This window comes from Somniosus microcephalus, chromosome 8 (genome assembly GCF_052327205.1).
Source record: "Somniosus microcephalus isolate GS21.2 chromosome 8, FLI_Smic_1.0, whole genome shotgun sequence".
Classification (NCBI taxonomy): Eukaryota; Metazoa; Chordata; class Chondrichthyes; order Squaliformes; family Somniosidae; genus Somniosus; species Somniosus microcephalus.
The window spans coordinates 272,158,074-272,183,127 of NC_140994.1; the positions used below are offsets into that span (position 1 = coordinate 272,158,074).

A 25,054-nucleotide genomic window follows, 5' to 3' on the forward strand; every position below is an offset into this window, starting at 1 on the left:
TCCCCTTTATCCACCCTGTTACGTCCTCAAAGAATTTGAGCAAATTTGTCAAGCATGATTTCCCCTTCATAAAACCGTGCTGACTCTGTCCGATTAAATTATGCTTATCCAAATGTCCTGTTACTGCTTCCTTAATAATGGACTCCAACATTTTACCAACCACAGATGTTAGGCTAACTGGTCTATAGTTTCCAGCCTTTTGTCTGCCTCCCTTTTTAAATAAGGGCGTTACATTAGCAGTTTTCCAATCTGCTGGGACCGTTCCTGAATCCAGGGAGTTTTGGAAAATTACCACCAATGCATCCGCAATCCCTGCCGCTACTTCTCTCAAGACCCTAGGATGTAAGCGATCAGGTCCAGGGGATTTATCCACCTTAAGTCCCATTATCTTACCGAGTACCATCTCCTTAGTGATTTTAATCGTGTTTAGCTCCTCCCCCCCATAGCCCCCTGTTTGTCCAGTGTTGGGATATTTTTAGTGTCCTCTACTGTAAAGACTGATACAAAATATTTGTTCAGCGTATTTGCCATCTCCATGTTCCCCACTACTAATTTCCCGGTCTCGTCCTCCAAGGGACCAACATTCACTTTAGCCACCCTTTTTCTTTTTATATAACTGTAGAAACTCTTGCTATCTGTTTTTATATTTTTTGCTAGTTTACTTTCATAATCTATCTTCCCTTTCTTAATTAATCTTTTAGTTATTCTTTGCTGGCTTTTAAATGCTTCCCAATCTTCTATCCTCCCACTAGATTTGGCTACTTTATATGCCCTTGTTTTCAGTCGGATACTATCCTTTATTACTTTACTTAGCCACGGATGGCTGTCTTTTCTTTTATGTCCCTTTTTCCTCAGTGGAATATATTTTTCTAGAAAGTTGTGAAATATCTCCTTGAATGTACACCACTGCTCCTGTACCGTCTTACACCTTAATCTATTTTCCCAGTCCACTTTAGTCAACTCTGCTCTCATACCTTCACAGTCTCCTTTATTTAAGCTTAGTACGCTGGTTTGAGATCCAACTCTCTCACCCTCCAACTGAATTTGGAATTCAACCATGTTATGGTCACTCATTCCAAGGGGATCCTTTACTAGGACATTTTTTATTAATCCTGTCTCCTTACATAGGACCAGATCTAAGATTGCCTGCCCCCTGGTTGGTTCAGTAACATACTGCTCAAGGAACCCATCCCTAATGCACTCTATGAACTCTTCCTCAAGGCTGCCCTGCCCAATTTGAATTGTCCAGTCAATATGAAAGTTAAAATCTCCCATGATTATAGCTGTTCCCTTATTGCAAGCCCCAACTATTTCCTGATTTATACTCCGACCAATAGAGTTGCAACTGTTAGGGGGCCTATAAACTACACCCACTAGTGACTTTTTCCCCTTATTATTCCTTATCTCCACCCAAACTGTTTCACTATCCTGATCCTTTGACCCAATATCATTTCTGACTATTGCAGTGATTCCATCCTTTATTAACATAGCCACCCAACCCCCTTTCCTTCCTGTCTGTCCTTCCTAATAGTCAAATACCCCTGGATGTTTAGTTCCCAGTCATGGTCACCTTGCACCCATGTTTCTGTAATGGCCACCAGATCATACCCATGTGTAGTTATTTGTACCGTCAACTCGTCTATTTTGTTACAAATGCTGCGTGCATTCAGATAAAGAACTTTTAAATATGTTTTGTGACAATTTATTCCTGCTTTTACCCCTTTACTACTTTACCTTTATCTTTATATATTCTGTCCCTTCCTGACACGCTCTGTTGCCTTCGCCGCTGACGTTTTTATTTTTCGCTCTCTTGAAACCTCCTCCCCACTAATTAGTTTAAAGCCCTCTCTGCAGCCCCAGTTATTCAATTCACCAGGATTCTAGTCCCAGCACTGACCAAGTGAAGTCCATCCCAATGGAACAGCTCTCTCCTGTCGTAGTACTGGTGCCAGTGTCCCAAGAAGCAAAATCCATTTCTCCCACACCAGTCTTTGAGCCACGCATTTAACTCTCTGATTTTTATTTACCCTAGCCAAATTTGCTCGTGGCTCAGGTAGTAATCCCGAGATTATTACCCTTGTCGTTCTGCTTTTTAATTTGGCCCCTAGCTGCTCATAACCCCTCAGCAGAACCTCTTTCCTTGTCCTATCTATGTCGTTGGTACCAACATGGACCACGACAACTGGATCCTTCCCCTCCCACTCCAAGTTTCTCTCCAGCCCAGAGGAGATGTACTTAACCCTGGCATCGGGCAGGCAACACAATCTTCGGGACTCTCGCTCTCGGCTGCAAAGAACCCTATTTATCCCCCTTATGATACTATCCCCTACCACTACAACATCAATCTGCAGATTCCTCAAATCAAATATTCAAATCCAGGGTTAATGCCAGATGATGCAGACATCATTCGGTGTCACCTCTGTCCCTCAAGGACACCCGCCCAGAAATGACTGTGTGACATCACCGTACAAATGCTCTATGTAGACATTTGACCATCCAGAAACCAACTCACCCCTTTCTGACTGTTTTATACTTACGTTATAACTCCAAATTCTGCAATCATTCCCTGCACTTTCTCCTTCAGATATGCAAACTTCTCAGTCATTTGCAGATTGCTCAAAAGCAGAGTGTCAACGAAGTTGGGACACAACACATTTACTCGAACTCCATGCTTCTCAAGGCAGCTCATCTGAAAGCAGAGTCATAGAGTCATAGAGTCATAAGGGCACAGGAGGAGGCCATTCAGCCCATCGAGTCCGTGCCAGCTCTCTGTAGAGCAATCCAGTCAGTCCCATTCCCCCGCTCTATCCCCGTAGCCCTGCAAGTTTATTTCCCTCAAGTTCCTATCCAGTCTCCCCTTGAAAACATTGAGTGTCTCCGCTTCCACCACTTCCGTCAGCAGTGAATTCCAGGTCCTCACCACTCACTGCGTAAAAAAGTTCTGCCTCACATCCCCCCTGTATCTCTTGCCCAAATCGTTAAATCTGTGTCCCCTAGTCCTTGTACCATCAACTAGTGGGAACAGCCTTTCCCCGTCTAGTCTATCCAAACCCGCCATAATCTTGTACACTGCCATCAAATCACCCCTCAACCTCCTTTGCTCTAATGAAAACAAATCCAGCTTCTCCAACCTGTCCTTGTAGAATCATAGAATCATAGAAAGTTACAGCATGGAAGGAGGCCATTTCGGCCCATCGAGTCCGTGCCAGCCAACAACGAGCTATCCGGCCTAATCCCACTTCCCAGCTCTTGGTCCGTAGCCCTGTAGGTTTCTGCACTTCAAGTGCATATCCAAGTACTTTTAAAATGTGATGAGGGTCTCTGCCTCTACCACCCTTTCAGGCCGTGAGTTCCAGACCCCCACCACCCTCTGGGGAAAAGATTTCTCCTCAACTCCCCTCTAATCCTCCATCCAGTTACTTTAAATCTGTGCCCCCTGGTTATCGACCCTTCTGCTAAAGCAAATAGGCCCATCCTATCCATTCTATCCAGGCCCCTCATATTTTATACACCTCAATTAGGTTTCCCCTCAGCCTCCTCTATTCCAAAGAAAACAATCCCAGCCTATCCAATCTTTCCTCATATCTAAAATTCCCCAGCCCAGGCAACATCCTCCTAAATCTCCTCTGCACCCACTCCAGTGCAATCACATCCTTCCTGTAATGTGGTGACCAGAACTGTACACAGTACTCTAGCTGTGACCTAACTAGTGTTTTATACAGTTCAAGCATAACCTCCCTGCTCTTGTATTCTATGTTCAGTTAATAAAGGCAAGTATCCCGTATGCCTTCTTAACCACCTTATCTACCTGTCCTGCTACCTTCAAGGATCTGTGGACATGCACTCCAAGTTCCTCCGTTCCTCTGCACTTCTCAGTGTCCTACCACCTATCCCTCCTCGTACTTCTTGACTTGTCTGCAGCCTTTGACACGTTTGACCACTCCATCCTTCTCCAAAGCCTCTCCACCGTCATCCAGCTGGGTGGGACTGCACTCACCTGGTTCCATTCTTATCTATCTAATTGCAACCAGAGAATCACCTGCAACGGCTTCTCTTCCCGCTCCTGCATCGTTACCTCTGGTGTCCCCCAGGGATCTATCCTTGGCCCCTCCTATTTCTCATCTACATGTTGCCCCTTGGCGACATCATCCGAAAACACAGCGTCAGTTTCCACATGTACGCTGACGACACCCAGCTCTGCCTCACCACCACTTCTCTCGACCCCTCCACGGTCTCTAAATTGTCAGACTGCTTGTCCCACATCCAGTTCTGGATGAGCAAACATTTTCTCCAATTAAATATTGGGAAAATCGAAGCCATTGTTTTCGGTCCCCGCCACAAACTCCGTTCCCGAGCCACTGACTCCATCCCTCTCCCTAACATCAGTCTGAGGCTGAACCACACTGTTCGCAACCTTGGTGTCATATTTGACCCTGAAATCAGCTTCTGACCACATATCCGCGGCATAACTAAGACCGTCTACTTCCACCTCCATAACATCGCCCGTCTCCGCCCCTGCCTCAGCTCATCCGCTGCTGAAACCCTCATCCATGCCTTTGTTACCTCTAGACTTGACTATTCCAAAACACTCCTGGCTGGCCTCCCACATTCCACCCTACGTAAACTTGAGGTCATCCAAAACTCAGCTGCTCGTGTCTCGCATCATGTCCCGTTCACCCATAACCCCATGTGCTTGCTGACCTACATTGGCTCCCGGTTAAGCAGCGCGTCGATTTCAAAATTCTCATCCTTGTCAAATCCCTCCATGGCCTCGCCCCTCCCTATCTCTGTAATCTCCTCCAGCCCCACAACCCCCAAGATATCTGTGCTCCTCTAAATCTGCCCTCTTGAGGATCCCTGATTATAATCGCTCAACCTTTGGTGGCCGTCCCTTCTGTTGCCTAGGCCCTAAGCTCTGGAATTCCCTGCCTAAACCTGTCCGACTCGCTCCCTCATTTCCTCCTTTAAGACGCTCCCTAAAACCTACCTCTTTGACTAAGCTTTTGGTCACCTACCCTAAGTTATCTTTATGTGGATTGGTCAAATTTTTTGTCTTAAAATACTCCTGTGCAGCGCCTTGGGACATTTTACTACATTAAAGATGCTATATAAATACAAGTTGTTGATGTTGTTATTTATAGTGTATTCCCTTGCCTTGTTAGCCCTCCCCAAATGCATTACCTCACACTTCTCCGGATTGAATTCCATTTGTCACTGTTCTGCCCACCTGACCAGTCCATTGATATCTTCCTGCAGTCTACAGCTTCCTTCTTCATTAGCAACCACACGGCCAATTTTTGTATCATCTGCAAACTTCTTAATCATACTTCCAACATTCAAGTCCAAATCATTGATATATACCACAAAAAACAAAGGACACAGTACTAAGCCCTGCGGAACCCCACTGGAAACAGTCTTCCAGTCACAAAAATACCCTTCGACCATTACACTTTGTTTCCTGCCTCTGAGCCAATTTTGGATCCAACTTACCACTTTGCCTTGGATCCCATGGGCTTTTACTTTCATGACCAGTCTGCCATGCGGGAAATGATCAAAAGCCTTGCTAAAATCCATATAGACTACATCAAACTTACTACCGTCACTGTAATGTATATACGTTTAAGGGGGGGGAACTATCTTTTACACCTCATGTATACTGCAGTACTGGCAGTGACCACACCTGCATATAACACTGAGTAGCAATCTGTACAGATCAGTTCCACTGTGAGCCACCTTTAGTAAACACCTGTTGTACCGTTCTCCTGCAGTCTGTGTCTTATTATACACGGACACAACATTGGCGACAAGGCAAGTTCGAACCTACCTGCAACTCTGCATCACCTCCCGGGGATTCGTTCCTGGAGATCAGTGGATTGGAGGTCAAGGCCAGAGACTCGGGTGTCGACCACGGGCAACCGCCCAGTCATCCAGCAGAGACTCGGGAATTGCGGGGGAGGCTGTCGAGAGCCAGGCTTGGCTTTCCAGTCGAGGTGGTCCAGCGAAACGGGCTGGCAACAGGTAGTGCGCAGACCCTTCCCGGACAGCGGCGGGCTAGAGCCCGACCAAGCGGCACAGCAAAGGGCCGAGCAGCGTTGACAGGGGAGAGAGAGAGAGGGCAGAGCGCACAGGGCACAGCGGGTGTTCAGGGGCCGAGCAGCGTCGGAGAGAGGGAGAGAGAGACGCGCAGAAACCCGTGAGGCGCCGCCATTGCCACGAGGACCGCCGAGAGTGGCGTTGGCAGCAGCGCAGGAGAAGCGCGCAAAACCTACAGGGCGCCGCCTTTGCCATGAGAACTGCCGGGAGCAGCGTTGGCAGCAGCAGGGGAGGAAGGACAGCGCGGGAGATGCCATTTTAAGGAATTGGGAGACGCCATTTTAAACCACACCCAAAATGCCGAAGAGTGGCAGTTATCACCGCATTTGACAATGAAGTCGAAGATTGGACTACATATGTCAAACGAATAGAGGTGTACTGCAAGGCAAATGACAAGAAAGCGTCGGTATTGTTAAATTTAATGGGTGCAAAGACGTATGGTTTATTACGAAATCTAGTATCCCCAACGAAGCCAATGGAAAAGAGTTTTGAAGACATAGTAACGATACTACAGGAACATTTAAACCCCACACCGCTGCTGATAGCAGAAAGATTCAAGTTTCACAAACGGAACCAGCATAAGGATGAAAGCAATGCTGATTATTTAACAGAACTGCGCAAACTATCGAAACACTGCCAGTTTGGAGCAGGACTGGCAGATACCTTAAGGGACAAGTTGGTGTGTGGGCTTCAAAGTGAAGGAACCCAGAAATGGCTTTTATCTGAAAAGGACATTACGCTGGAAAAGGCTTTCAGCATTGCGGTATCATATGAAGCAGCAGCACGGGGCGCTGCAGAGATACAACAGAGACTGCAAGAATATGGCACAAACGAAATGTCATATGTAACAGAGAAGTGCTATCGCTGCGACAGAACAACACACGACCAGAATGATTGCTGGTTCAAAGACAAAGTGTGCAGACAGTGTGGAAAAGTAGGACGCATAGCACGAGTCTGCAGGTCGGGAAAGAAAACCAGCATTAAGAAACCTATCAAAGGAAAGTACAAGAAGATACATAAGATGACGGACAATAGTTCAGATGAACAAAAGAGTGATAATGACTCCGAAAGCAGGGAACTGAGTTGTCTGAAACTAAATAATGTGATCACAACGGCGGATCACCGAACCATTTGGGTCACTCTCAAGATAGCAGGAGTCCAGGTAAAGATGGAATTGGACACAGGATCAGCCCTAACAGTCATAAACCGACGGGACTACGAGCGGCTATTCTCACGCATACCCTTGAGAGACACAAAAATTATTTTGAAGACGTACACGGGACAAAAATTCTACCCCAAAGGAAAAATAAGGGTGACCGTTAAATATAACGGTAAGGAAACACCAAAACTAGACCTGTATGTATTGCAAGATGGAGGACCACCATTACTGGGACGTGAATGGATCTGGAAAATACAACTGGATTGGCATTCCGTACAGGCACTGACTGTGGCTGACAAAAAGGATGACGACGTCACACTGGGCGACTGTCAAAGATCCTAACTGACGTGAAAGAAGTGTTCCAGCAAGGACTCGGAACACTAAAAGGCATGACAGCGACGATTAAAATTGAAGAAAATGCAAGCTCCAAATTTTTTAAGGCCAGACCGATACCTTATGCGATCCGCCCAGCCGTCGAAGCAGAGCTGGAGAGTCTGGAACGTTCAGGTGTACTGTCCAAGGTAGACTGGAGCGAGTGGGCTACACCCATCGTCCCTGTGATGAAAAAGTCGTTGAGCAGCACGCCTGGGGAACCAAGGAAGGTTCGCATCTGTGGGGACTTTAAGGTAACAGTGAACCTGATCCTTCACACCGTACAATATCCACTTCTGCGGATTGAAGATATTTTCGCCTCGCTATCTGGAGGGAAACGCTTCACTGAGATTGATCTGGCCCAGGCGTATCTGCAAATGGAGGTAGAAGAAGCATCAAAAAAAACCTCACAATCAACACCCATAACGGTCTCTACCAATACAATCGGCTGGTATTCGGGGTAGCATCAGCTCCGGCTTTTTGGCAGAGGGCAATGGAACAAGTCCTGCAAGGGATCCCAGGGACCCAGTGTTATTTGGACGACATCCTGGTCACGGGCGAAATTGACAGTGATCACCTTGCCAACCTGGAGCAGATGCTCACTAGATTGCAGGAATATGGGCTCCGAGCTAACCGCCCCAAATGCGAGTTTTTTAGAAAACAAATCTCGTATTGTGGCCACGTTATCGATAAAGAGGGGTTACATAAGTCCCCAGAGAAGATTGAGGCAGTAGTCAAGGCTCCAGCACCGGAAAATGTGTCACAACTGAGGTCGTTCCTCGGGCTGGTAAACTACTACCATAAGTTCTTGCCAAATTTGTCTACAATACTACACCCACTGAACACCCTACTGCAAACTGGGGTGCCATGGAAGTGGAGTGACGAATATAGACGAGCTTTCCAGAAGAGCAAAACACTAATCACATCGAAAGAGGTATTGGCCCATTACAACCCAGCATTACCAATTCGGTTGGCATGTGATGCGTCACCCTATGGCATTGGAGCGGTGCTGTCGCACAAATTCTCGGACGGCTCAGAGAGGCCAATAGCCTTTGCGTCACGATCACTAACCTCAGCTGAGAATAACTACGCCCAGATTGACAGGGAGGCCCTCAGCCTAGTGTGGGGAGTGAAAAAGTTCAATCACTATCTGCACGGGCAGAAATTCACCTTGCTGACTGATCACCAGCCTCTTGTCTCCATTTTTAATCCGAAGAAGGGTGTTCCGGTGATGACTGCGCAGCGACTACAAAGATGGTCACTTTTTCTAGGGGCGCACCACTATGAGATTGAATATAAGGGCACGAAACAGCATGGAAATGCTGATGGGCTATCACACCTGCCACTGCCTACTGCGGAGGAAGCACCAGCAGTGGATTCTGTCGAAATATTCCATTCGACTATAGTTGAATACCTACCGGTAACTAACGCTTGTATCGAAAAGGAAACCCGAAATGACCCGACACTGTCTCGGGTGTATGATTTGACGGTGAAGGGATGGCCAGCACATGGTGACTCACTGTTGCCAGCATTCTCAACAAGGAGGGAACAGCTGTCAGTGTGCCGGAGGACCTTGATGTGTGGATCCCGAGTGGCAATTCCACCCAATTAAGGGATAGAGTGCTCAATGAGCTTCATGAGGGTCATCTGGGAGGGGTAAAAATGAAAAGCCTAGCCAGGGCTTATGTGTGGTGGCCGGGAATCGATAAACAAATCGAGGACCTGACCAAAAGCTGCTCAGGATGCCAGAAAGTCCAAAATGCACCACCACAGGCCCCTCTACACCCATGGGAGTGGCCCTCATCTCCATGGCAACGGGTGCATATTGATTTTGCTGGTCCATTCATGGACTCAATGTTTTTAATAGTCGTGGATGCGCACTCGAAATGGCCTGAGGTCATCAAAATGTCCTCCACCACCATGGAGAAAACTATTGCAGTCCTACGGACCATTTTTGCCAGGAATGGCTTGCCAGAACAGATTTGCTCCGACAACGGACCACAGTTTGTGTCCGAAGCGTTCCGGAGTTTCTTGAAAAAGAATGGGGTAAGACATTACACATCCGCCCCATATCATCCAGCCACAAATGGATTGGCTGAGAGGTTCGTACAAACCTTTAAGAAGGCAATAAAGGCTATGTACAATGACAACATTCCGCTGCAGCACAAGGTGGACAATTTCCTGTTCGCCTACCGGAATGCGACACAAGCAGTCACCAACCAAGCCCCAGCCATGATGTTCTTTAACCGAAGGTTAAGATCTCGCCTGGATTTGCTCAGACCAAACGTACGAAGAGATGTTGAAAATAAGCAATTCCAGCACATCCATGAGAAGCCAACAAGGAGCTTCAATGTAGGGCAACCAGTCTTGGCCTGCAACTACCGAACAGAAAAATGGCAGCCAGGAACGATATGCACACGGCAGGGCCCACTAATGTACAGAGTGGACGTTGGGGAGAGCATCGTGAGATGCCATGCTGACCAGATCCTAGAGTCACAGGAACAAGTCAACCCCATGCCTCGCCCATACGTACCTGGTGATGAACCCGACGTACAGGTAGCATCTACCCCAGAAGCAGTAGCATCGGAAGCTGATGAACCAACCGACGACAGGGGGCCAGAATCGCCTCCGCACCAAGAGCAAGACATTCGGGAAAGGCGCTATCCAGAAAGGATCAGGAAGCCTCCCCAAAGACTGAATTTATAAATAGACTATTTTCAGCTAATGTTGCATGTTAAAAGTGTTAATTGTAATTCGTTTGATATTTAATTGTTAAATGAGTGTTATGGTGCTGTTAATCTAAAAGGGGAGTAATTGTAATTTGTGTACCTTTAAGGGGGGAACTACTTTTTACAGCTCATGTATACTGTAGTACCGGCAGTGACCACACCTGTATATAACGCTGAGTAGTAATCTGTACAGATCAGTTGCAGTCTGAGCCACGTTGAGTAAACACCTATTGTACCGTTCTCCGCAGTCTGTGTCTCATTATACACGGACGTTACAGTGGCAGCTGCAGTGGAGAAGTACCAGCGGTGGCATCAGGAATTCTGTCATCCTGAGAGCGGACAGCAGCTCCCTGGTCGGCCAACACACTGGCACTCTGACAGGGCAGCACCGCAGCATGCGCAGCAATCGGATGGTCCACAGATTGCTGGCCTGCTGTGGTGCTACAAGGGCCCCGGGTATTCCTGCCTGATCCAGCGAGGGTGGCAGCAGTCAATGGTCACGTGGCCTCAATCTGCGTCTGCATGAGACCAGCAAGTGACTGCGTGCCAGCACTCAGCAGTTGCGTGGCAGATGCCAGTGCTTCGGTGAAGCCCTAGACAGTCCTTTCCAGTGCTGTCCCGAAGCCCTGGACAGTCCTTTCCAGTGCTGCCCCAAAGTCCTGCGCACTCCTTGCCTGTGCTGCGCTGAAGTCTTGGACATTCCTTGCCAGTGTCTCTCATGAGCTCAGTGTGCCTCAGCCCAGCCTGGGCGTTCATTTCTACAAGGGCACTTCTTCTTCTGCGCTCTGTGCAGCAGCACTCGCGGCCTGACTCGCCCTCCGGGGAGACGGCCCCCGAGCTTCCCTTCCCCCCTTGCGTTGCTGCAACCCGCTGGTTCCTGGAGTTGGTTTCTCCTCAGAGCATTCCCCCCGCTCCCCTCCAGGGAAGTAGTCTTCCCCAGTCTGCAGATGGGCTGGCTCGCCTGAGGGTGGTAGGGATGGTCTGGATTCCTCCTGCTCGTCACCTCCAGAGTCAGTGGTAGTGGCAGCTTGAGAGCCCGGCTCCCGGGCTGGTGATGCAGCATCTGAAAGCAGGGAGGTTGAAGAGTGGCTTTAGCGAAAGGACAGGGTGACAGCAAGGGATGCATGAGTGCTGCAATGCTCTGACTTGGGTCCAAAGTGAAAATGCATGCTGGTAGGGGGAACAAGTGGAAGGAGAGAGTTCAAAAAGGTGATGGCCTTACCATCGCTGTGCACAATGGGGTCGGCAGCTCCAGAGGTGACAGGACCACTCATCCGGCTTCCAACAATCTGGTGGACTCACTCCTCGAGGCCTGTGAGGATCTGCAGGTGAGGCCGGCCTCCTCCGGTACGAAGCTGCTCCCTACAGTTTCTGGCCAGCTTGGCCTGCAGGAGAAAGGACGGGAAGTGATGAAACATGCTGCCCTGAGCTGACATTACATGCCCCCCATGGTAGAATAGCCCTTACGTTATGCACTGAGCTGAATGTGCGTGTGTGTTTCCAGAAAGGGCTATGGGTGCTGGCTGGCAGATGGCCATTGGGGCTTCGCGCACCCTCTGGCCATAAAGTCAGGTGCAGATGGAGGGATGAAGATGATTGTGAAAAAGGCACTCACCCTAACGACCCGAGTGAGGTCGTTGAACTTCTTCCTCCATTGCACAGGAGTCCTGGGCACCATGCTGCTGGAGGTGACTCTTTGGGAAACATCCCTCCAAGCCCTGCGGTATTCACTCTGATGAGGCCTCCTGCCATTCTCGGGGTACAGCACAGCTCGCCGGCGCTCCCCTGCGCCAACCAGAGCATCCAATGCCCCATCGCTAAAGCGCTCCTCTCTCTGCCTGACCCTCTCCATGTCTTGGAAGTTTTGAATGCCACAGGTAGGTCACCGCCGATTTTGAGGCCTACAAGGCGTAGAGTGTGGCTGCTGATGTTAATTGACCCGCCCTTTAAGAGCTGGCCGGCGCCAGCGTGTCTCGGGGAAATCGATTATTGACAGCACCTGCGCTGCGCCCGGCCGCCGAGAAATTGAGTAGCGCCACCGAGTTAGCGCCTTAAGAGTACCGTGCACCACCTGATTTAGTGCTGCAATCACCTTCAAGGGCGCTGCAACCCAATATCGCTCGAGGTGGCGATAAATTGCGCCTGGCGTTAAACTTTGCGCACCGCCAATACTCGCGCCCCAAACGGGGCGATACCGAATTTCTCCCCCATAAAGTCATAGGCCAGGATATTCATTGGGCCATGGAGGCGTGATTGGAAGCGTATGGGGGTTTAAAATTGCGAAAACTGGTAGTCGGGACCCCCCCCGCCTGGTTCCCGACTCCGAGCAACTTTAACTCAGTCGTGTCTAATGGTCCCGACTCCGTCCTGCCTCCAACAGGCGAGATAGGTCATTAAGGCCCTTAACAAGCACTAAATAGCCTCTATAATCCTATTTTGAAAGGCCCTTGCGAATTTAACCCTTTCCCACGTGAAACACGCCTGGTGGGAAACACAATGGTGAAACCTGGCGGGAGCACTATTGGATTGCTGACTATCAGCTGCAGGTCAAACATTAAAGAGGAGATTTGATCAGCCATCATTTGCAGGTGGCAGAACTTTGTTGTCTCAGGTCTGGGGGAACTTTTAGAAGGCATAACCATAGCTGTGGAAGTTTGGAGCCTGACACCCATCTCCAGTGTGACCTCCTGGGAAACCCCTCTCGCCACACTCACTGAGCGCTTCCTCAACTGAGGCATATGCCAGAAGCATGGGAGCCATTTATTTCCTTCCCTTCTGGGCATTAGATGAGCTCGAGCACCAGCCGCGGCACCAGCAGAACCAGGAACAACAGCAGCAGCAACAGGAGCGCCAGGCTGCTGCTCACCCATCTGAAGCTGCACAGGCCAGAAGGGGCCAGTGCCTAGAAGTCCGTCAGCGCAGGAGATACCCCCCAAACAGGGTCTACAAACATTGGGTCAGCTACTTCAACGTGTCTGAGCAGCAGTGCCAAAGGCGGCTCCGACTTTCGCGACAGGTAGTGAGTGACATCTGCGCAATGCTGCAACAAAGTGAGAATGAAGGCGTGAGTGTAGAGATTCCATAACATCGATACATAGAAGGAGACAAAGGTGGAGTGAGGTGGCAAGACCAAGGGCCCTCTCTGTGTGTTATCAGTTGTTTGCATAGCATCAGAGTGATAGGGAGTGTGAGGGCTGCATAGTCGAAGAGGTATGTGAATGTGACCACAGAGAGAAAGGGAATGGTAAGGGTGCATGGATGTCAGTATCAAGTGGGATGTGGAGGAGGAGATTGCTGAAGCTGAGTGCTGGTGAGGAAAGGCAATGGGTATCAGATCGAGGGTGGTGGGAAAATCATACTCACTTTTCCAATGCGGAGAAGCTCATGAAATCTCTTGCGGCACTGAATCCAAGTTCTGCGGGTGACTCCCAAGGAATTGACTTCCTCAGCCATCTGCATCCACACTGCCTTGGTCAGCTTGGGAGGCCTCTTCCTCCCTGTAGAAGGGAAAAGCACCTCCCTGTTGGCTGCAGCCCCATCTACTAAAGCCTGCAAGGCTACCTCATCAAAATGAGGAGCTGATCTGGGACTCCCGCTGCTCATGGTGCCTCCAGGTCCCTCTCACTCCACAGACAAAAAGCTTGGCAGTCTGCAGAAGAAGCAAGGCTTGCTGTAGACTGTAGTGTATGTACCTTTAAGAGCCCCTGTGTACTGTAATACCGGTAGTAACCACTCGGGTATATAAGCCTGCATAGCGTCTTGTATCTTTTAGTTCACCTCCAGACTTTGTTCAGTAAACACCTGTTAAACCAACTCCTGCATTCCGTGTCTCCATTAACACACGGATACAACAGTGGCGACGAATTGGAAACGGACTTGCCTGCAATTCGGCAGCACCTCAAGGAGATCGATTCCTCAGACGAAGGTCGAAGAAAAAAAACAAAAAAAAACTGTGGTTTCACCAGCTAGCCGGGCTGGTGGCAAGTACTGCACTAATCCTTCCTGGGCGGCAGGCTGGGGCTCGATCGGGTGGCTCTGCAGCGGGGCCGAGCAGCGAGTCGGAAGTCAGAGGCAAACAGAGACAGAGGGTGGAACACTCGGGAGACGGCCGGCGCTGCAAAGCAGGTCAGCGTTCGGACCAAGCAGAGGGAGGGATAAGTCCCAGAGAGTCCAGCGGGAACGAGTCTCCAACTATTAAAAATATCTGTGTAAATAAAAACCGCGGAGAACAGCGTTGTCAGCAGCGGCAGCGGCGGGAAAGCGCGGGAGGTGCCATTTTTTCTCGGCAGGGAAGAAAGGAAAGCGCGGGAGGCGCCATTTTTGATTTTCAGGATGCCTAAGACTGGCAATATTACTGCTTTCGATAGCAATATAGAGGATTGGACCACATATATGGAAAGAGTGGAGGTATATTGCACAGCGAATGAAGTAGAGGATGATAAAAAGGCATCGGCAATTCTAAATCTGATGGGCGCAAGGACATACGGGCTGTTACAAAACTTAATCACTCCAGCCAAACCGATGGACAAGAATTTTAAGGATATTGTTGATAACCTACAGGAGCACTTAAACCCAACACCGCTGCTGATAGCGGAACGATTCAAATTCTTCAGGAGGAATCAGCACAAGAATGAAAGTAACGCTGATTACATCACCGAATTAAAAAAGCTGTCAAAGCACTACCAATTCGGGGCAGGACTGGCAGATTCTCTACGAGACAAATTCGTCTGCGGTCTCCTAAGTGAAGGAACACAGAAAAGGCTACTTTCTGAGAAAGATTTGACACTAGACAAGGCTTTCAGTGTGGCTGTATCATACGAAGCAGCAGCAAGAGGAGCTGCAGAGATACAGCAAAAGCCACAGGACTTCGGCACCCATGAAATGACACGGGGTTCCGAGAGATGTTATCGCTGCGGCAGATCCACCCATGACCAAAGGGACTGCTGGTTCAAGGACAAAGCATGCAGGCAATGCGGAAAGATGGGACACATTGCACGTGTATGCCGATCTGGAAACAAAAAATCCACTGACAGAAAAAAAATCAATAAGGAAAAGTACAGAAAGGTACAAATGATGACGGACAGTAGCTCCGAAGACCAGAAGAGTGATAGCGACTCCGGAAACAAGAGACTAAGCTGTCTCAAATTACATAATGTAATTGCCAAAGAAGATTACCATACCATTTGGGTTACCCTCACGATAGCGGGGTCCCCAGTTAAAATGGAGCTAGATACAGGATCAGCTCTGACCGTCATAAGTCGACGGGATTACGAGCGGCTATTTCCGCATATACCTTTGAAAGACACATCCATTATCTTGAAGACGTATACGGGGCAGAAAGTATACCCCAGAGGGAAAATAAGGGTGCCTGTTGTATACAACGGCAAGGAAATACAGAAGTTGTATTTATACGTTCTGCAAGATGGTGGTCCACCGTTGTTGGGACGTGAATGGATCAGAAAGATACGTTTAGACTGGCACTCCATTCAGGCACTGACGGTGACCAGTAAGAAAAAAAATGATGATGACGTCATACCTGAACGATTAAAAGACATCTTGGCCAACGCCAAAGAAGTGTTTCAACAGGAACTAGGAACCTTGAAAGGCGTCACCGCCTCAATAAAAGTGGAAGATGCGGCAATTCCCAAGTTTTTTAAGGCAAGGCCGGTGCCATACGCAATTCGTCCAGCAGTCGAGGCAGAGCTGGAGAATTTGGAAAAGGCAGGCGTGTTATCCAAGGTAGATTGAAGCGAGTGGGCAACACCCATCGTCCCGGTCATGAAGAAAACATTGAATAATGATAAATCTGAAGAACAGAGAAAAATTCGCATCTGTGGGGACTTCAAGGTGACTGTAAACCCGGTCCTTCACACGGTACAGTATCCTCTTCCGAGGATAGAAGATATTTTCGCCTCACTATCCGGAGGGAAACGTTTCACCAAAATTGACTTGGCACAGGCATATCTACAGATGGAGGTTGAGGAGGCCTCTAAAAAGTATCTCACGATAAACACACACAAAGGCCTGTACCAGTACAATCGACTGGTTTTCGGAGTAGCATCAGCTCCAGCTATCTGGCAAAGAGCTATGGAGCAAGTCCTGCAAGAGATTCCGGGGACTCAATGCTACCTAGACGACATCCTTGTAACAGGAGAAAGCGACAACGAGCACCTTGCCAATTTGGAGCAGGTGCTCACTAGGCTGAGAGAACGGGGCCTACGAGCAAATCGCCCCAAGTGCGAATTTTTCCAGAAACAAACATCATATTGTGGCCATATAATTAACGAAGAAGGGTTGCATAAGTCACCTGAAAAAATTGAAGCGGTCATAAAAGCCCCAGCACCTGAAAATGTCTCACAATTAAGGTCATTCCTGGGATTGATAAATTACTATCATAAATTTTTACCGAACTTGTCAACTGTTCTGCACCCTCTTAACGCACTGCTACAAACGGGAGTAATTTGGAAATGGAGCGAAGACTGTAAATGTGCCTTCCATAAATGCAAAGGCTTGATCACGTCCAAGGAAGTGTTGGCTCATTACAACTCATCACTGCCAATCAGACTGGCGTGCGATGCATCCCCTTACGGCGTAGGAGCGATATTATCGCATAGATTCCCTGATGGCTCGGAGCGGCCGATAGCTTTTGCGTCACGCTCATTGAACTCAGCTGAGCGTAAATATGCCCAGATCGACAGGGAAGCACTCAGCCTGGTGTGGGGAGTGAAGAAGTTCAACCATTACCTACACGGACAAAAATTTACCTTGTTGACTGACCATCAACCCCTTGTCTCCATATTCAACCCTAAAAAGGGCGTTCCCATTATGACAGCGCAAAGGCTACAGAGGTGGTACCTTTTCCTAGGGGCACACCAATATGACATAGAATACAAAGGATCAAAACAGCATGGGAATGCTGACGGTTTATCGCGCCTACCGTTGCCAACGGTAGAAGAGGCACCTACAGTAAACCCAGTGGAGATGTTCCACTCAACCATAGTGGAATGTCAACCAGTAACAAATTCTGCCATTGAAAAGGAAATGAGAAATGACCCGACTCTCTCACGAGTCTACGACTTAACGGTGAAGGGATGGCCAGCACATGGCGAACCACTGTTGCCAGCATTCTCGCAAAGAAGAGAACAGCTGTCAGTGTGCCGAGGAACCTTGATGTGTGGATCCAGAGTGGTGATTCCACCCAAACTCCAGGATAAAGTGCTAAAGGAGCTTCACGAGGGGCATCTGGGTGGAGTGAAAATGAAGAACCTAGCCAGAGCTTTTGTGTGGTGGCCAGGTATCGATGGAGACATCGAAGAAATGACCAAGAGCTGCCTAGGATGCCAGAAGGTCCAAAACGCCCCACCACAAGCCCCTCTACATCCATGGGAGTGGCCCTCATCTCCATGGCAAAGGGTACATATCGACTTTGCTGGTCCATTTATGGACTCAATGTTCTTAATCGCGGTGGATGCACACTCCAAGTGGCCGGAGGTAATAAAGATGTCCTCCACCACCACGGAAAGAACCATCACAGTATTAAGGACCATATTTGCCAGGAATGGGCTGCCTGAACAGATTTGCTCTGATAATGGACCGCAATTTGTGTCCGAAGAATTCAGGAAGTTCTTAAAAAACAATGGGGTTAAGCACTACACGTCCGCCCCATACCATCCCGCCACCAATGGATTAGCTGAAAGGTTTGTCCAGACCTTCAAGAAGGCCATAAAGGCCATGGGTAATGAAGACATAAATCTACAATATAAGGTAGATAACTTCTTGTTTGCGTACAGGAATGCAACACATGTGGTTACAAACCAAACTCCCGCCATGATGTTTTTCAATAGAAGACTAAGATGCCGGCTGGATTTGATCAAGCCAAACATCAGAAGGGACGTAGAGAACTGGCAATTTCAAGGCATGAATGAAAGGCCAACTAGAACCTTCCAGATAGGTCAACAAGTTTTGGCCCGGGACTACCGTACCGAGAAATGGCAGCCTGGAACTATCTGCACACGACTAGGACCGCTGATGTATACCGTGGACATTGGAGAAAGCATGATAAGGCGCCATGCTGACCAGATCATAGTGTAAGATTCGAAATTTTCAGTAATTTAATCACGCAACAAAACAGGGTTAATAAAACAGTTTTATTGACCAAAAGAAGCTTGTACAGAAAAACCTTTGATAAAAAGGGCATACAAAATGGCCGCCGGACCTCGTGATCAGTTTCTGGGACCATTTGATTTCTGTTACTGCAAGCCAGACAGGCTTGTGGATTGAGGACAGTAAGCCCGCGAAAGCCAGTATCGGGAAAACGAAACTCAGGGAACTGAGCATACATATTAATTGGATTCTAAGTACAAGACAGTTTCAGGTAACAGGATGGGGCCCATCAAGAAATGGGCGGACTTTTGAATGAACACTTAAACCCATTTACTGTACAAAGGAAAAACCGTTTAACAGACATCAAGGGCAATCTCCAGACCGATCGATATACGAACCGAGTTACGGTGACAAAGAAAAAGACATTATCGGCCAGGAAGGCCAGTTAAGCTATCACCGGCTCCCGTTACAAGACAAAGCGCCCCTGCAGAGATTTCTGCCCGCCAAAAATATTACAAAGACTGGACTATGATTTGGCGGGAGATTAGACTGTCCCAACAAGGTATAACTGTGGATTGAAAGGTCCATCAGGGCTTGACTTCGGGGCTTCACTTCGGTTTTCATTTCTTCAACGCTTGGGAGTACGCTTCGGCGCTTTGCTTCAGATTCACGTTTCGGGACGGACTCTTCGGTTAAGGCAGCGTGGTCGGTGTTCGGCCAGGCAAGGCTCGGCCACAACGGGAATACGACGAGGGTGGCCCGGGTACTTTTGTCTGGAGATCATCGACGACCCAGGCCGAAGGAGAAGACACCCTCAGGAAAACCGACGAGCCAGGCCGGAGGGAGAAATAAAAGGACACTCCGGGCCTAGCACTCCCGTGCCTCAACATCCCATTCTCAGCTTTCCAGTAATGGACTTTCCCATGTGTATCCGGTTCTTCAACAACTTTTAACCGATCCATCCATGACGAGCACTCATCAAGGCTGTATCTGCTGCTGCACTGCGTAAGAAAACAAGCTGCGCCAGAAGTTTCCAAATCCACGTGACGACGGAAAGCGGTGCCAAAAAGGCTGCGAACCCCCCTTTTCGCGATTCTGAGAGTGGTGAACATGATCCCGAGTTCCTCAAGTTGAAACTTAAGCTAGGTCTAGGGGAGGGGGTTAAGGGTAATCGTAATGTGTTTTCCCTTTTACGATGTGCCGTGTGTTCCCCATTTCCATAGAGTTAAGTTTATAGATCTGTGTATGCTTGTAGTTACTTTAATCTGTGCTTATGACATGTATTTTATAATGCTGCAAACTGTTTAATAATAAAAGCATCCATTTCGTGCTATTCAACCTGGTCTATTGAGTTTTTCTCTGCACTACAGTTCCCTGCACCTAAGTCCAATGTCTAGAACCGTAGGGAAGAGTGGGTCAAACCACTCAAGGGTAATTATTGCACGAAGCCTGGTAGGAGACCAGAATGGGCAAGAGAAACCCCCTACAGAGATGGCAACCGCGGCAGGACCTTGGCAGCAGCAATGTAGTGTGTTAGATCAAGGTCTGAATAAACGAAATGTGATGGATGAGAGAATAGCGGACTATGTTTTTGGGAAGGTAAACCTTACAAAACAGTGGATATCTGACCTATTAAGAGACAGGCGCCCGCTAGACGCAGCCATCAAGTGGACAGAAGGTAAAGAGCATAAGAAATCGGTAGAAAAGGCGGTCTGGCTGATGTGTTACAAGAAGCAGGTCCAGCTTTTGGACCAGGTCATTGTAGCACAGACAGCCCAGATCAAAGGGCTACTTACAGAAGTAGAGGAAAAGGTTGCGGGAGGTCAGAAACTGATTCAATCACTTAACGCGCTGAATCAGGAACGCCAATCCGCAACTCACCGCCATGAGACCCGGATAGAGTATTTGGAATGTCAGGTCATTGAGGCCAAGGCCAGTGAAGGTAGAATGAAAGAGAGGTGTTTCCGCCTAGCTAAGCAGGTAGCGACACAGGAGGAAAGAATCTTGGGGGCTAGGGCAGCATATAAGATGGCCATGGAGGATAGGTCTGAGAACACCGATCATAGCGCTTGCCACAGGGAGCTAGAGGACCTGAGAATGGCCCTAGCAAAGGCAACCGGCTTGGTGTGTCTCATAAACCCGCCAGCGAGCCAGTTACTGTTAGCCAAGGAATCAAAATGACCAACTCCACAGGAGGCAGTTAGGGTACCAACCCCCGAGCCCTCAGCACCTCCCGCCTATACCGAGTCTTGGACTCCGGGGGAGGAAACGGTAGAGTTAGACGAAGAGATTCCTGAGGTAGAACAGCCCCAGGTAGTCGAGTCGAAGCCGGCACCGATGTGTCCCGCTCGACACCGAAGGCTCGGTCCGGACCAAGCGAATTGCGAGGACGGACCCCTCGTGAATCAGATCATAATGCCCCATAGCGCACGACAGCTAAGGGAAATGATCAGTACCATCCCAAAACTCTCCGAGTCAGGAGATCCCTCCGTGCATTTTAGGGACGTGGAGCAAACCGCAGCAGTTAATGACTGCGACGGGGCCGAACTGTCCAAAATGCTCCTGTTCTCCCTGGACAGCTCGCTCCTCCAGTGTCTCCCTGACGAGAGCAAGAGAGGGCGCAAGACGTATGAGGAGGTACGGGACGAGATCCTGGAGATTATAGGGGAGGGTGACGGAACTCCGTTCCTCCGATTGGAAAGGACGGTACAGCTAGAGGGAGAACCCCCACGGGTTTTTGCTGGAAGGTTGTGGCCAGTGTATCAGCGCAGCTGCTCGGGAGGACCGGACCGGAACGCGCTAAATGATGACCAAAGGGTTCATTGGCTCTGGTGTCTGGTCGCCAATTGCTTGCCACCGGTGAGGGAGCAGGCCAAGGCATGGTTTGACCCCACTAACCCCCGCTCCACGGAGGACGTAGTACTTGATCAGCTCACGATAAGTTACAGGAACAACAAGAGTAGGGATGTGCCTTCCTCAAAGGGAAAGGTGCATGAGGCAAGGCCAGCAGCTCCTGCCAAAAAGCAATGGCATCAGGAGGGGACTCGCCCTCCCCAAGCCAAGAGCAGTTGTTACGGGTGTGGGAAGGAGGGTCATTGGCGCCGAGACTGTAAAAATCCCTGGAAGGATTTAAAGGGAAAAACTTCCCCAGCCCCAGCCCAAGCGCCCGTCCGGGAGAAGGGAGCCGATGTGTCGATCCATCCCGATACGATCGAGTCGGTTTTAGAGGCAATGCGGTCTCTAATGACCTCGCAGGGGAAAGTGGCAGTCGTCAACAGCCCTGTTGCTTCCCCAACCCCAACCGAAGCGCCCAAATGACTGAAGCCCGCGCAGCCCGTCTACCTGTGTCCGCTCCGCTATGACGCGTGGAGAAGACACGTGGTGGAGATGGAGGTGGAGAAGGAAAAGGGTAGTTACCTGTTGGATATGGGAGCATCATGCACCGTGATCCACACAGCTAAGCCTTTTGCCTCACCTCTATCTACCCAGGCTCCATTCTCAGTAGTGGGGTTCACAGGCAGAGAACAGGCTGGCGCGTACTCCATCCCGCTCTCCATTCATTTGGGAGCACGCCACACCACATGGACATGCATCCTATTGAAGTGGAAAGAGGGGGGTGGGAAAGGCATCCTCGGGGCTGATTTCTTGGTGGAACACGGGATCCTCGTGGACCTTAGAAATCACTGTCTCTGGGGAGCCGAGAATGGGTTGGGCAAGGTAGTTGTAATCCCAGGAAGAGGAGAAAAGGGGACCCTGTGCACCATGAAGCCGTCAGGGGGTTACGACCTCGAGCTTCTGGTCGCGGACGTCCCAACGGACTTGCAAGCGTGCGTGTCGGGCAATCTGACCGCGTTTGCCACCCACAAGCACGACTGTGGGAGAGTCACCGGGTTTGAGGTCAGCGTAGACGGGGACCCCATGATCCGACCCCAAAAACAGTATATCTTCCCCAAGGAGGCAGAACCCGACATGGAGACAGCAATATCTTCATTGGTGCAGCAGGGCGTGTTGAGACCAATAGCCACTCACGTGAACTCCCCATTATGGCCGGTAAAGAAGCCGGACAATTCGTGGAGAGCCACGGGGGACTATAGAGTCCTCAACAGTAACATCCCAGCCTGCGCGCCCATGGTAGCAGCAGTTGCCGACCTAATAGGGAGTATTCCAGCATCCGCGACCACGTTCACGGTGCTGGATATCTCGAACAGTTTCTGGTCCATTCCGCTGCGGCGGGAGGATCAGTACAAGTTTGCCTTTACTTTTAAAGGGCAACAGTACACTTGGAACTGCTTGCCACAGGGTTTTCACAACAGCCCCAGCATTTTCCATCAATGCATGGCAGGAAGTTTGAAGGAATTTAGCCAGCCCAACCAGATAGTGCAGTATGTGGACGACCTACTCCTGTTCACGGATTCAAGGGAGGAGCACGGCCCACTATTAGCCGAATTATTGGAGCTGCTGGAAAGGAAGGGTTTCAAAGTAAACCCAAAGAAAGCACAGATCGGCCAGCAGGAGGTGAAATTCCTGGGTCTGGCCATCCGCGCTGGAGAAAGAGCCATAGATAAGGCTAGACGGGAATCGGTGCAAGATCTACCGATCCCTAACACAGTAACGGGTGTAAGGTCCTTTATGGGATTGACCGGGTACTGCAGGGATTTCATCGAGGACTATGCAGCCACAGCAGCCCCGCTACTCCGACTCTTGCACAAGGGAGTCGAGTGGTCTCGGGATGAGGGTTGTCAGGCAGCATTCGAGAAGTTGAAAAGGGATCTGCAGACCGCGCCAGCCCTAGGGGCCATAGATGGGGGGGAGGAGTTTTTCCTGGAAGTAGCCGCTAGTGGAGACAGCCTGAGCGCCGTGCTGCTCCAGGAGCGACACGGCAAGCTGAGACCAGGAGTCTGTTCCACCAGGGTACTTACGGATGTGGAGAGGAGTTTTTCCAATTGCGAGCGGCATCTCCTGGCCACGCATTGGGCTGTGAAAAGATCGGTGATCTTCACAGGAACCTCTCCCATCACTCTACTCACCCATCACACCCCCACAAAGATGCTTCTGGATGGAAGGATTAAGGATGGGACTGTAAGCAGCGCTCGGATTGCGCGCTGGACCCTCCTCCTTTCCCAGATGGATCTCAAGGTTATAGGTCTCTGCGAGCCAAAGCTCGCAGCCAACATGGTATATCCCGGAACAGCCCATCGGTGTTCCGTAGAAGGGGTATGGGAGGTCGACATAGGTTTGCGGGCCGGGATACACCCCACGGGCCGCGAGATCTACGTAGACGGTTCCAGCACGGTATCTGCTGGCGAACGACTCACAGGGTGTGGAGTTTATGACCCTACGGCAGACATTGCCTTGGCAATTAAGCTCCCCAGCACTATGAGCGCACAGCAAGCTGAGCTGTCCGCGGTGGCGTACGTGGTTACCCACCCCGAGATCTTCCCAACCCCATACACGATTTGCTCGGACAGCATGTTCACGTGCAATTCGTGTACGGAGTACCTCGCCATCTGGTCCCGCCGCGGATACACCTCCGCGGACGGACGACCCTTAACAGTTAAGCCCTTGCTGGAGAAGATCCTGGCAGCTGTGGGGGAGGAAGGGGAGGCGTTCATCCACAAGGTGAAGGCTCATTCCACCACAGAACCCCGCAGCCAGGGCAACCAGCAGGCAGATGCGCTAGCCAGGGAGGGTGCCCGCAACGGCATTTTCTGGTATCCCTATGGACCCGGACCCGTGGCAGCGATCCGAGACAGGGAGGGAACTCCAGGGAACACAGGGGTGACAACGCCCCTATACCTAAAGACCGTCCAAACCCTGGATCCCGCCCTAAAAACAGCCCTAAAAGCCATTACTGAGGGCAAGCAGGTAAAGGGTCCGTACAGTACGGCAGCCCTCTCAGTCAAGGAAGGCATGCTGTTCCGAGAGGAGCAGTGGGTTGTGCCGCAGCAGCACCGGAGGGAATTCCTTCAACTGGCCCATGAGGGTCCAGGGGCAGGACACCCCGGGCCTGAGGTTGCCTGGCAACGGGTAGAGCAGGCGGGATGGTGGCCGGGACTTAGAGACGATGTCCGCGAGTTCTGTGTAAGCTGTCTCGTGTGCGCTGCGAACAACCCAGACCCCCAGAAAAGGAAGGCGCCCATGGGGCACATCAGGAGGGTAGAGGGACCATGGCAATCGATTCAGGTCGACTACATAGGGCCCCTGCCCGCCACCCAAGGAGGCTATAAGTATTGCCTTGTCCTGGTGGATGTGTTCACCAATGGGTAGAAGCTTTCCCGTGCAGAACAGCTACGGCGCTGGGTACTGCCAAGATCTTGATCCGGGAAGTGTTCTCACGGTGGGGACTCCCCCGTTTTGTTGAGTCCGACCAAGGGAGTCAGTTCACCGGTCAAGTGATGCAGAACACCCTCATGCTCTTGGGCATTGAAGGGAAGTGGCACGTAACGTACAATCCCCAGTCATCCGGGATTGTTGAACGCATGAACCGGACCCTCAAGGAAAAGCTGAGGCAAGAGACAATGGGCTCACCCCAGAAATGGGCGGAGGTCCTGCCTCTAGTCCTCATGGGGATCCGGGCCAGCCAGTCCAAAATTACGGG

The 25,054-nt window shown here is 50.0% G+C and overlaps 1 protein-coding gene across 1 annotated transcript in view; it reads right to left on the minus strand.

Annotated features, from left to right (window-relative positions):
* LOC147114406 (15-hydroxyprostaglandin dehydrogenase [NAD(+)]-like) overlaps nt 1-25,054 on the minus strand; it is a 367,352-nt gene that overhangs the window by 2,511 nt on the left and 339,787 nt on the right. Inside the window, exon 6 of the mRNA XM_085996081.1 lies at nt 2,538-2,689. Coding sequence (XP_085852207.1) covers nt 2,538-2,689 — 152 coding nt within the window. The remainder of the gene's footprint in view (nt 1-2,537; nt 2,690-25,054) is intronic.